General features: G+C 39.6%; 1 protein-coding gene across 1 annotated transcript; it reads right to left on the bottom strand.

Moving 5' to 3' along the window:
• Positions 1–807: 807 nt before the first annotated feature.
• Positions 808–4,917, bottom strand: LOC116408309. Its single transcript, XM_031895090.1, has 9 exons — positions 4,544–4,917; positions 4,408–4,446; positions 4,132–4,201; positions 3,485–3,524; positions 2,654–2,741; positions 2,140–2,202; positions 1,861–1,920; positions 1,686–1,759; positions 808–1,465 (listed from the first exon to the last, which is right to left on the bottom strand). Exons 2-9 carry the CDS (start codon positions 4,420–4,422, stop codon positions 1,273–1,275), a joined length of 603 nt encoding a protein of 200 aa, XP_031750950.1. The 5' UTR covers positions 4,423–4,446; positions 4,544–4,917; the 3' UTR covers positions 808–1,272.
• Between the last annotated feature and the right edge of the window lie 8,751 nt (positions 4,918–13,668).

Genomic DNA, 13,668 nt, shown 5'->3' with positions numbered 1-13,668 from the left:
ACCTACCTTATCCCTCTCCCTGCCCTTTAGTGTGCAAAAATGGCTCTAGCCCCGTCCTAGGGGTGAACCAATACCTTCTGGCTAGGCCTGCACGATGGGAGGAGCCAAAATGATGCCGGGAGCAGCAGCTGGGTTCATGGGATGCACAGAGACCTAAACAGGCGATGATCCAGAGAAAGGCAAAAACCCTTAGCGCTCGGCCAATCTGCACTGAAGGGAAAAATTCCTTTCTGACTCCAAATGGCAATCGGTATTACACCCTGGATCATGGCTATGCACACATCATGCACACACCAGGCACACAAATGCACCCATACACTCAGACCTACACATCATGCACACACCAGGCACACAAATGCACCCATACACTCAGACCTACACATCATGCACACATCAGGCACACAAATGCACCCATACACTCAGACCTACACATCATGTACACACCAGGCACACAAATGCACCCATACACTCAGACCTACACATCATGCACACACCAGGCACACAAATGCACCCATACACTCAGACCTACACATTTACACATACAAATGCACATATACACATGCATAATGCAAAACATACAACTATACATACTCAGAAATCCATGCATATATACACACACATACACAAAACACACACACACAAACATACACACACACATACATACATACACATACATACATACATACATAAACACACATACACACACACATGCATACATACACACACATGCATACATAAACACACACACACACACATGCATACATAAACACACACACATACACACACACATGCATACATAAACACACACACACATACATACATACATACACACACATACACACAAATGCACACAGACACAGAAGGGATAAAAAACAGGAGGGTCAGGGAGGTGGAGGGTCTCGGAAAAGGGAGATAAAATCCAGAAGGACTCGTCTGGTGGAACGCTGAAAATAAAAGAAAAAACTGGTAAATGTTTAAAAACAGAATAAATGACAGATATGTAATTTGTTGTTTTTGATATCAAAGACTTATTCTGGGCCTACAGCATATCAGCCATTTGGAATGTCACTGTAAAAATGCCCAGCCTAGGTTGTATTAGAAGGGACAATGACAATAAAACATACCCCTCTGTATGATTTTGTTAATTATTATGGCTGAAAACACAGAATGATATGACTGAGATATTAAAGATGGTTTATGGGAATATGACATTATATGGCCAATGGCAGGTACTGTATAAGGGGTTGTGGCTGCATATTCGTAATTTAATCTTTAGTTATAACTATGAAATCCTAAGTGGATTATGTGGTATGATAAAGATGGTCTAAAAGAAAATGACATTAAATAGCTTACCCGAATCCTCTGGAATTTCTTCTTTACGGCTTTTGTAAGCCTCCTCCTGGTGCTCAGCCTGGGCACCACCACCACCACAGGGGGTTCCTCTCGTTGTTCTTCTGATTTGATCCTGCGCAAAAATAAATTATAATATGAGTCAATGTTGTATTCTGTTTCAAAAGTTTTTAGACCAGAAACACTAATACTGGCGGCATAATATAACGTTTGGACAAAAATTTATTGCAATGTAGGTGTTTAGCAAAATGCTGGAGTGACAGCTGACACTCTTTTCTATGTATTCCTATGTGTCAGAAATTGAATAGGAAATGTATCACATGTATAATACTTACTTAGCAGCTTCCTCCAGCTCCTTCTGCCTTGCCACAATCTTATTATGCAAGCCTTCGAGTCTAGATCCCACAACCTGTGAGCAAGGGGGTGAGAAAGAAGTTACTTTTATATATGCATTTAACAATGGTGTTAGTAGTTACTGCATTACATTGCAAATTAGAGAATAGGACTTACTCGCCGGGCTTGCTGCGTCTCTTCATATTGGGCCAGAATATGCTCCACATCATGCTCCTCCTGTGAGAGACAAGACTCTGCATTAAACTATGCTGATTTGTAACAGCGGCACAGTATTAGTGCTTAGAGGGCATAAAAGAAATAGCACTGATAATATTATTAAGGGCTGTTGCTGGGGATATGGTGAGTAATAAACTCACAAATTATAATAATAGGGTTACAGTTGATACAATAAATAACCTCACTAATAATAACAAATATAATATTAATGATACTTACTTCCGACAAAGCCAGGACTTTATGGATGCCATAAAGCGTGATCTCCAGCTCCTCAAGTTGTTTCTGTAACATAAAGGAAGGTACCAATTTGAGAAAGGGATCTGTACATCATAGCTGTTCCCCTTGAAATCAGACCTATAAAGCAATTTTGCTTTAGATTTACTATTAGCCACAAGTGGAAATTATTTAAAGGGTGGCTTGGCCTTCTGCATTTTTCAGCTACTCCTGGTTTACAGGACACAATAGCCAAAACTCACACATTCTCCTTTCTTATTAGTTTCTGCTCACCCATATTAACTTTGTACACACTGGCACAGGGGTATATTGAAACCCATTATCCTTTAAACTGCATAAAGGGAATAGCTTTAGTTGTGTACAGTGAGGGTCTGGATTTGCTCATGTTATTCCCTGTTTTTAATGTAATTTTCCCCATTTCATCATTTAGAGTCACACAAAATATTTGCAATTGAATTTTCTTCTCTGTTTATCTAAACGTTTCCTTTGGATTCCTTACCCTATAGGCATCCATTACAATGAAGTGGGCCATGTCCCTCAGATGTTCAACATCATAATCAATATAATATTGATTGATGAAATGATCCCTAGAAAGCAAAATCCCAACAGATCATTAGTGACACTTCCTACCTACTATTTCACTGTATTTATACTGTACATGCACTTATTCATTTTAACAGATACAATATGGGGCAAAGACAAAATGTGCCACAATGCATTGTAGGGTGCAGAGTCAAATGTCATCTGTGTCTGTTTAGGTGCTGCCTATTCTTTGTAACCAGGTTTGAATGATCCAAAACAGTATAAAAATGAGTACAGGTATGGCATCCCTTATCCAGAAACCTGTTATCCAGAAAGCTCCGAATTACGGAATGCCCATCTCCCGTAGACTCCATTTTAATCAAATAAATCAGAATTTTTAAACTGATTTCCTTTTTCTCTGTAGTAATAAAACAGTACCTTGTAATTGATCCCAACCAAGATATAAATAATCCTTATTGGATGCAAAACAATCCTATTGGGTTTAATTAATTTGTTATTGATTTTTTAGTAGACTTAAGGGATGGAGATCCAAATTATGGAAAGACCCCTTATCCGGAATACCCATGGTCCCGAGCATTCTGGATAACGCGTCCTATACCTGTATACTATTAAAATAATAATCAACTAAAAAATAAACATTTTAGGCAAAATAATAGTTTTAGAAAAAGATGAAAAAGAAAAATCAAGGCAAAATTAGAGGATTTGCTCTTTTTAATTTTCCCAAAGAGCTTACAATCTAATCTGGGAAAGGTAAGATAATTGATGAGATCATTTTCATGTTACTTACCAGTCGTCGATGTCCGGAAATCTTCGAATGTATTGATGTTCTGCAGGGAAACACATTGCCATTAAACACTGAGCTAACAGAGGGAACCAGTCACATATAAGAAACCAGCACAGAGGCCTTTGCCAAGGACAGTGGCCATGTTTCCACTTTTCCCAATAAATTTTGGGTTAAATGAAACCATCATATACTGGTGTCATGTACTGCATTGTACTATTCAGTTAAAGGAGAACTAATCCCCATATTATTGGAGGGGTGTGATTTGCTAGATACTACCAGTGATTGTAATTGATAAATAGTGTATAACCTCTCCTTTAATATAGTTGTCCCATCAGCGGTAATAGCATTGTTCTGGTCCCCCTCCCCAAAGTAAAAGATTCATGGGCCTCACCCCCATCCCATGGTCCCCTGGTAATTACACTACCATGCCCCTTATTGTATACACCAAGTCATCTCACTGTTTGCCAGAGAATTAGCAGCCCTGAAACTGGGCAGGACTTACTAAAAAGTGTGGCCCTACACAGATAAAAGGAAAGCATAATTTTAGCAGAAGAAAAGTTCTGAATATTTACAAGGGAATGTTGGGTGTGACACCTTTATATTTCTGGGGCCAAAAATGCAAAGCTACTGATCTTAAGCGCAATACTTACCATAGTAGCCATAAATGGCCTCATCGAAGCTCTGCTGATGAATATAGTCCTCCAGGACTGCGAAAAGCACCTGTAGGTAAAAGAACGTTAGGCACTCAATTCTCAATGGATCTATATACTGCTAGGGAAGAGGACAGTGTATATAGTAAGAATAATACAAAATAGTCTCAAAGAAAGTGTTTTTCTGTGGCACTTTTTAGTTTTTTGGGGCAGGGCTCTGAGTGCAGAGATCTATTTTCCCTTTACTGAAAATTAGAGAATAAAGTTATTCCTTACCTTTACCTCTGGCATTCTGCTGCCTCAAAGTACAGCCACCTAAAGGCAAGTGATACAAAGGGGCATTATATGAGTATTACATAGTATTATGGGCAGACTTGCTACATAACAAATGGTTAAAGATCAGTAACATTACCTCTAAAAGATGTGTGCCAGAAGGTGCCGTTGGAACCAGAAGTGCCAGATGTTAAAATCTTCTGGTTCGTATAGTGAGGGGTTCCTCACACTTGAGGACCGGCACAAGGCCGGGGCACCCAAGGGAGACCCTCAGTCGAAAGTGGCTTTTCCCAAGCTCAGACCAGAATAGAATTGATCGAACTAAAGGGGAAGCCACAAAATCGCTCAGAAATAGCAATTAAAATCGCCGGTCGCACAAACCACAGGTACAGTAGCTCAGCAGTATAGCAATCTGGATAGAGAGACCATAGAATATAATATAAGAGCAAATAAACTTCAGACAGAATGCATTTAGTAAACTAGAAAGGGAAGTTTGAGAACAAACTTCATGTTGGGTTGAAAAATGTGAAGTGTGTTGTTGGTTCTGCCCACTTTTTCTAACCTTGGACCACAGTTATATAGTAAAAACCACTGTGCAAAGTTTGGGGACCCTGGTTTTAATAGTGTCTGAATGGCAGCAATTTAAATTTCCCCACTGAAAGTCAACGAGTGACATCTGATTGGCGGTTGGTGGCTCCACCCCCTTTTTCTAACCTGGAACTGCAGTTACCCAGTTACACACTCTGCAAAATTTAGGGACCCTAGGATTAATAGTTAAAGAACGGCAGCAGTTTAAATTTAAACCAATAAAAGTCAATAGGTAAATTGTGATTGGTGGTTGGTGGCCCTGCCCACTTTTTCTAACCTTGAGTCGAAGTCACCCAGTGACAAACAGTGGGCACCCTGGCATAAAAAGTGTGAGAAAGGCAGCATTTTAAATTTAAACCAATAAAATTCAATGGATGAAATCTGATTGGCTGTTAGTGGCCCAACCCACTTTTCCTATTTTTGAACTGCAAAGTTTGGGGACCTTAGTATTAATATGTAAAGAATGGCAGCAGTTAACATTTCCCCACTGAAAACAATAAAAAAGAAATGTCATTGGCTTTTGGTGGCCCCGCCCACTTTTTCTAACCTTGAGTACGAAGTCACCCAGTGACTGACTGTGCAAAGTTTGGGAACCCCGGCATCAAACCAATAAAATTCAATAGGTGAATCTGATTGGCTGTTGGTGGCTCCGCCCACTTTTCAAAACTAAAACTGCAGTCTCCTAGTGACCAACTGTGAAAAGTTTGGGGACCCTGGGGTTAATACAGTGAGAATGGCAGCAGGTTGAATTTCCCCATTAAAAGTCAATAGGTAAAATCTGATTGGCTGCTAGTGGCTCCGCCCAATTTTAAAAAAAAGCTTGGGAACCCTGGCACCAAACCAATTAAAATCAATAGGTGAAATCTGATTGGCTGTTGGTGGCTCCGCCCACTTTTCAAAACAAAAACTGCGGCCCCCTAGTGACCAACTATGAAAAGTTTGTGGACCCTGGGGTTATTACCGTGAGAATGGCAGCAGGTTGAATTTCCGCCAAGTCAATAGGTAAAATCTGATTGGCTGTTCACAGCTCCGCCCACTTTTGTGCATCCAACAATCATATTTTCATTCAGGCTCACCCCATGACTATGTGATTCAAGTTTGGGCAGTGTAGCTGTAAGACTTTCGCCATTAAAGTCAATGGGTGAAATTTGATTGGCAGTTGTTGGCCCCTCCCATTTTGGGGTCATCCAACAAATGTTGCTGTTTCATTGGGGGTGACCTCATAATTATGTTATTCAAGTTTTGGGGGGTGTAGCTTCAAAGCTGTAAGAGTGGCAGCAGTTTGGGGGAAGGAATCTGCTAAATTAGTATTATGGGGCCCCATCATTACTGATGCCCCGCCTTCAGGGTTGCCCTGCCCCCCAGCCAACCACTTTGGGTTCCCTAAGGAAACTACCCCCCCAGTTTAGAAACCACTGCGTTGGATTTAACCCCAACTCCAAAACATAGAAGTAGTAAAGCATGCAGTGTTTCCATAGTAATCAATGTGACAGTGACAGTTGGAGAGAGGCATAAAGGGGAAATCATTCCTGGATTTATGAACATAGGCGCTAAATTGGATATTCATGGAATAATAATTGAATATTCTAACACTGTGTATTTACCAAGGCTAAATAGTACAATTCTGCTGGAAATAATAGCCTTTACACTACTGCCATTGCTTTGCCTTAGTACCACTTAATACATCAAAGCAGGGCAGCCATTTGAGGGTACAAGGTGCTAAAATCATCATTTCTAGAGAAAAATAAATACTGCCCAGTACAGCACATGGCAACCCAAATGATTATATTAATAATTATACTTTATGGGGGAGTGTGTTTTGCTGCTATCCCCCCCAACTGTCAATATTGGTTGTGTCCCTCAGCCAGAGCCAGCATTAAGGTCATCTCCAAAGCCCATTTTAGATGAATTCTGCCCAAATGAACTAAAATCCAACCCCCACTAGTCTGAGGGGCACAGCACTATCAATATTTCCACTCTTTTTGGAATAAAATAAAGTTTTTTTGCCAAATAATCTCTCAGAAGGGAAGATCACTTACCTCTCACTACAATGCCAACCAACTGAATAACTGTCACAGCGCTGATGTCACTGTTTAAGAGTGTAAGGCAGGAGCCACTCTTAAAGGGGAAATGTACCCTGTTAATAAGTGAGGTTTATATGCCATTAGTTTGCCCTTATATGAGCAGTACCTACACAAATCATTGTGTACATAGAACATTGCTTTACTGTTGTACTGTTGGAATGATCCATTAATTCATCTACCATGGCTTATCTACCTGCTGCTGCTAAATCAGATGTAACCGGGGCTCCTTAGCAGGTAGGGTGTCCCTTCCTTGGCCTGAATAGTGGGCAGAGACGGGGGTTATACCCACCCTCAGGGGTAGGAAGGGGTTTGGCCTCAGCTGGTGAAATGTTATATACAAGTTATGTATGGGGGGGGCAGTTTCCTTCTAGTAAGGGCGCAGGTGGGTGTAGGAACAGCGCAGCTCATTCATTATTCTGGCAATGGCCAGGCTGCTTCATTGTTGGTCATTAAACTACTCAGTAAATATAAACTATTGCATCTTGGGAAACAGGAAGTGTTTCTGCATCCAGAGAGATGTGTCAGTAACATAATATGTCACTTATTTTATAGAACTCCCATAACTTATGTCAGGGAACCTCCTAAACACACTGCCACAAATCTTTACCCACTAATTATATTGACTATATTATACTGTATATATACAGTATACATTTGTGGCTGTTTTTCAGTTTTGCTATATGAATAAAAACAAATTCCCCATGTGGATCTATGATTGCCCAAGGGGCACTGCCTTTCCTAGTTGTATTACTGTATATTTATGTAGCCCAGGGCTGTCCAACTTATTAAATGTAGTGGGCTACATTTGCAACAGCATGTTGGTGGGCCGTATTCAGTTAAAATGATCATTTCATATAGTGAAGTCTACGAAGCCCCTGAGCATATTGGGGGCAATAAGAATCATTTGGTCACATCTGACCCGTGGGCCTTCAGTTGCACAGCCCTGACATAAACAGCACATATATTCAGTTAACCCTTCCACCTCAGAACAATACTGCTTTAGCCAATGGTGCATAAGAAAGCACTATTAAGTGCCAAATATAGGTTGTGGGGCACAAACACACTGATGTATAATTCAGCATGAATTCTCTGACAGACTGCTACAACAACTAGCACTCAGGGACAGACTGCTCAAGAGTTGGAAAAGACAGTTTTTCATTATTTTCCCAAAGCGCCAATGCCAGTCCCTTGTCTCTGGGCTCCAGCACTGCTGTGCAAACACAACCTTCTTCTTACTTAAAGGGCACCTACCATAATAAAACTGGTCCTCCCACTGGAGGTGTGGGCTAATAGTGCCTGCACTCTGGCTGGGGAAAACAATAACACTTTCGCATGAAAATGCCCCTGCCTGTGTGTTAGGGCACATATAATGTGTGCGTGTGGATCAGGGGACTCATCTAATGAACCTGCATCACAAGTTACAGACTGTGTAGAGGTCTTGATGAAAGGATAAATAATTTTAATTATAATATATAATGCATATATAGGTATGAGACACTTTTTTTGTGAATAACTTATGGCTAAAGGTGGCCATACACAGGCAGGTTTTAGCTGCCAATTCTTTCAATCTGAGTTGATAGCCTGTATACGTGGCACTCTGGCGGATTGTCTTTACAAAAATCATCCAGATATCGCTCAGACAGGTTTAAATATCTCATTGGAGTGATGACCGCATCAGCTCATTGATGCGGTCTTTGCTCGAATGGCCGGTATCCTTGTTGTTGGGACCCAATGTTGCTCACATCAAAATGGGCATATAGGCGAAAGATCTGCTCATTTGAGATATACTCATATAGATATCCCTTTTTATTTATGCCTTACTATGTGTATAGGCATTATGGTTGAACGTGATGGATGTATGTCTTTTTCAGCCTAACTTACTATGTTGCTATGTGTGTAGCTCATTCATAGTCACCTGAGTTTGATTTTAGCTTTGGCATTATCTGCAAGGAGTTTGTATGTTCTCCCTGTGGCTTTTTTCCAAGTACTCTGGTTTCTTCCCACATACAGACAGATTAGGGAATTTAGAATGCAGTTTAGAATTGAGAGGAGTATTATTAGTTGCCTCCATGTGACCCCATTACTTCTTTTCAGCACCCCAATGTATTCTAACCTTTCCTTGTCCAACAACCACAATAAGTATTAAGATGGTTTTATGACATATGTACATTTTATCTTAAAGGGCACTTATTATAGGAAAATTTTTCAACCCCACCACCATCATCAGTGGGAAACAAAATACTATTTTGGCCCCTAGAGAGTGTTATGCCACCCGCACCGGAAGCAGCCACATGTATGTGTGCGACATCTCGTGCATTTGTATAATGAAAGAGCTGGGACTCTCCTCAATATTTGTATTTTTTGAGTCCCAAAATGGTCCCCTTCACCTGGGGCTCCTTCCTGCTGTGGGCATGGATTCTCTGCGAAATTCCACATTTCGCCATTGGTGAATTTTTTCAACTGCCACAATAATTTGCTGTGACAAAAATTCACATAGGGAGGGAAAAGTTGCAGTCACGTCAAAAAAAGTTGCGGTTGCAGCAGTAATGCAGTCGCTGTTATGTGAATTTTTCAGCAGTTTTGGAAAACGGGACAGATTGGCCTATCATTAGTAGGCAACATAGCACTCGAACAAAACAGTATTTATCTGGCACCTCTCATGAGAAAAATACATTTCCTGTGATAGGTGCCCTTTAAAGGAGACATATAGGATAAATGGGAAAAACCCTAATTTTGTAGGCAATTATGAATAATATATGGTGCTGGTTTCGCTTTGGGCTAAAAATAAATCCTATATGTGGAAATGGCCCCTTTATTGGAGCGCCCTATAGCATACCTCCCAACATTTCATTAAGAGAAAGAGGGACAAAAATATATGACGCTGGTAGTGCGGCAAAAATGTGTTGGCCACGCCTGCTTTGTGACCACGCCCCACATGCCACACCCACTTTACATGCCCCAGATGTGCCTGTATAATCACTAAATAAAAAGAATAAAGGACATATTAACTGCAAAGGTGCCAGTATGACTACATTAAATTGATAAAGGGCATATTAACCCCAGACATGCCAGTAAAATTACTAAATGAAACTGATAAAGGGCATATCAACTTCAGACATGCCAACAGTTCTGTGCATTTTCCAAAATTATAAACAGGGCCAATTCCAGTGGTACATAAATCTATGTTATTTCCTTCCATTCTTAATCAGTTGAAAGTAGAATGTAAGCTCTTTTGGGCAGGGCCCTCTTCACCCCTTGTATCGGTTATTGGTTGCTTTATATGTTACTCTGTATGTCCAATGTATGTAACCCACTTATTGTACATCGCTGCGGAATATGTTGGCGCTTTATAAATAAATGTTAATGTAATGTAATGAAAGCAAAACAATATTAATGTACCACTAGAATTTCTTGCCATATTAACAAGGCCTAAGGTTCCCAGACTTATAAGGGCCCCTTTTAAATGTCTGCTATATTTTATGAACAAGCGATACCTCTGTCTTCCCCTGCATGCTGTGCTCTGCCAGAGATTCCCAGGAGTGAGAGATATATGTTAGGGGTGGAAAGGTGCAACTGCCCAGCACACAAATAAAGGCAGCAGCCTCTTCTGCCTGATAAAAGACAGAGGCACCCTCAGCCCCTGACCCACTGAGCAGGAGAGGGATGCGGAGCCAATGCAGATAGTTGACCCTTGCCTGTCACAAATGCTCCTCCCAGGACAATTAAACATCAAGGTAAACCTGTGAGCTTGAGGTAGCAGGGGAGATTCAAGAGTTAAGGGGGCGGGCTTTATTCCTGGAGCAGAGCAGGCACAGCAATCAATTAAACGGCAATACTGAGAAGCGGGACATCTAACAGTGAATCCGGGACAGCAGGAAGTGCCATAAATATCGGGACTGTCCCGCTGAAAGCTTGCTATGGTTATCTTAGTTAGCCAATAAAGGTATCACCTTTATACCACTTTTGTTATTTTTTATTTCAAAAGGGTTACCCTGTAAACATTGTATGAAAAGCTTAACTAGTTAAAGATAGAACTCATTGCGCAACTCTGAATCATTGGCTCAAAGAGATAAACTACTCATAGAGGGCATCTCTTCCTGGGTCCCAAGTGCTACTTAAGGGAGAACTAGGGGGTGCCTTCCTGTGTCCCTCAGCCCTCTAGTTTAGTAAATGACCCTTATTAACCCTGATTTAATTAATTGGACATCTGGAGGAAAGATCTAGTTGTATGTTCAAGAAAAAAAAATCACACATAACCATACTTAAGATTATATTTTATAAAAGTGTGTTATGCACTTTATGTAGTTAAGTACATCTCCAATTTTCTGTATAGATGAATGAATCCACAGTATCCAAGATAGCTGCCAGCAGATCTATACCAATTAAAGGGGAACTAAAGTCAAAGACGTAGAGTAAAATTTGTACACATAATTTTACACATTTTACACAGCCATTTAGACAGGAAGATCTGTGCCCTAAAGATCCTCCCCAGTAGCCCCCCATCTTATTTTCTGCTAATTCACTGTACATGCTCTGTGCTGCTGTCACTTACCTGAGCTTAGGGACTGACACACAATATACTGTATATGTATATAATATACATGATACAAGGATACAAGTAATTTATTTATATCTGTATTACATGAAAGATCCAAAACCAGTGAAATTAGCAATGGTTCCTAAACTTTGAGGTGGCAATCTTTTGGGAGAAGGGCCCCCTGATCCTATGTTGTACTCTATAACTCTTGTTTGTTAATTTATTGTAAGACCCTTGTTTTGTTAAAAATGTATGTAAAACACTGCATAACTTGCTGGTGCTATATAAATTAATAATGGCAATGGTAAATGGCAGCCTGAAGGTTAGTTTAGAGCAGTGATCCCCAACCAGTGGCTCTTGACCAACATGCTGCTCAACCAACCCCTTGGATGTTGCTCTCAGTGCCCCCAGTTATTTTTGAATTCCTGACTTGGTGGCATGTTTTGGTTGAATAAAAACAAGATTTACTACCAAATAAACCTCCTGTAAGCTGATGTGTGCATAGAGGCTGCCTAATAGCCAATCTTAGCCCTTATTTGGCTCCTCCATTAGCTTTTATGATGCTTGTGTTGCTCTCCAAGTCTTTTTACATTTGACTGTGGCTCAGAAAGGTTGGGGACCCCTGGTTTAGAGCATGCATCAGATTCAGGATACTTGAAGCACCAGTATCCTGTGCCATAAAGGAGGAAGAGTTTACATGTACAATGCCATTAAAGATCTGGGTAGGATAAGCCACACCAGAGGACTGTTAAGGGACAATATTGGGGGGCACATTGAGAACTAGCCAGAGCTGCATATTGCTATTAGGCATGAGAACACTCAAAGCAGTCTTATACCACATGACTATGAAAATGAGTAGTCCTTTCATTATTTCAGGTACCAATGAAATATGTTCTGTGGAATGCACTATACTAATTTATGAAGTGAGTTCTACATTCCAATCTGCATTCTGTATAATGAAATTGAAATATTATATGAAAATAAATGTATTTGATAGAAGATATATGTGCCAAGACTCCACTATCAGTTCACACTGTCAGTTAACAGATGTATGACTCAAATAGACACAAGGTAACTGATAGCCTTGCACAAGGGCAGCAAATGATAATACAAAGAATTAAGAGTACAAATCTTGTTGGACATATTAAAAGGAATTGAAAAATAATCTATATACAAAAAATATGTGTTTAAATGTATTGCTAAAAACCCTAGGATCATAGTATCATAGAATGATAGCTTGAGATCTTTGCCATTAGCCACCATAAAGTAAAGTTATGTTGAAGATGTATGTCTCAAAGGTGCAATACAGAGTGAACAGCAATATTTTTGAAGGTTAAGAAAGCTAAAATTATATTTTTTTAGAAAAAGTATTTGTATTCAAAAATACAAAAAAATCCCATCAGCCAAAATAACAGATTGTTTACCTATTTCTGGCATGTGGGTAAAAAGTTCTCTTTCGACTTGTTTCATAGTTCAAGTATGTAATTTATAACAAAAACAACACATTGTAAAGTTATTATCCCACAGACAATGGGATCCTGTACAGCAACTATTGCATCAGAATGATCAGAACAATTACAGGAGAAAAAAAGAAAGACTAGATTTTTCTCATAGAAGATGTGTTTTATAGGAAATGTGATCAAAGTGTAAAAATATATAGAATCTTATTACATAACTGTATAATAAACTTTTCTTTGTGGATTTAGGAATGGTACATTAGTATAGGAAGGATTTTCTTACTTTAAATGTAGATAGCTTATTATATTCCCTATCAAGAAATTAGCTTGTTATGGTTTTCATATTTTTTTTTTTATAACACCTCTGGTCAAATTGTTCATAGAGGAGAAAAAAATAAAGGCACATCAACCCAAGCAAACCATGACCAGTGATATATAATCATGACCACCATATGGGGTGTCCCTTGTATGATGAGTTAGAATTTTTATAATCATAAATATGTAACAATACAACATAAAAAGGATTTGTGGCAAGGGAATATAAACTGATCAATCTTTTCTAAATACCAATGAAGCAACTTTGGTCAGATCTTTAGTG

The sequence above is a fragment of the Xenopus tropicalis genome, chromosome 1 (assembly GCF_000004195.4).
Source record: "Xenopus tropicalis strain Nigerian chromosome 1, UCB_Xtro_10.0, whole genome shotgun sequence".
NCBI lineage: Eukaryota > Metazoa > Chordata > Amphibia > Anura > Pipidae > Xenopus > Xenopus tropicalis.
This window is presented reverse-complemented; position numbering and strand designations above follow the sequence as displayed.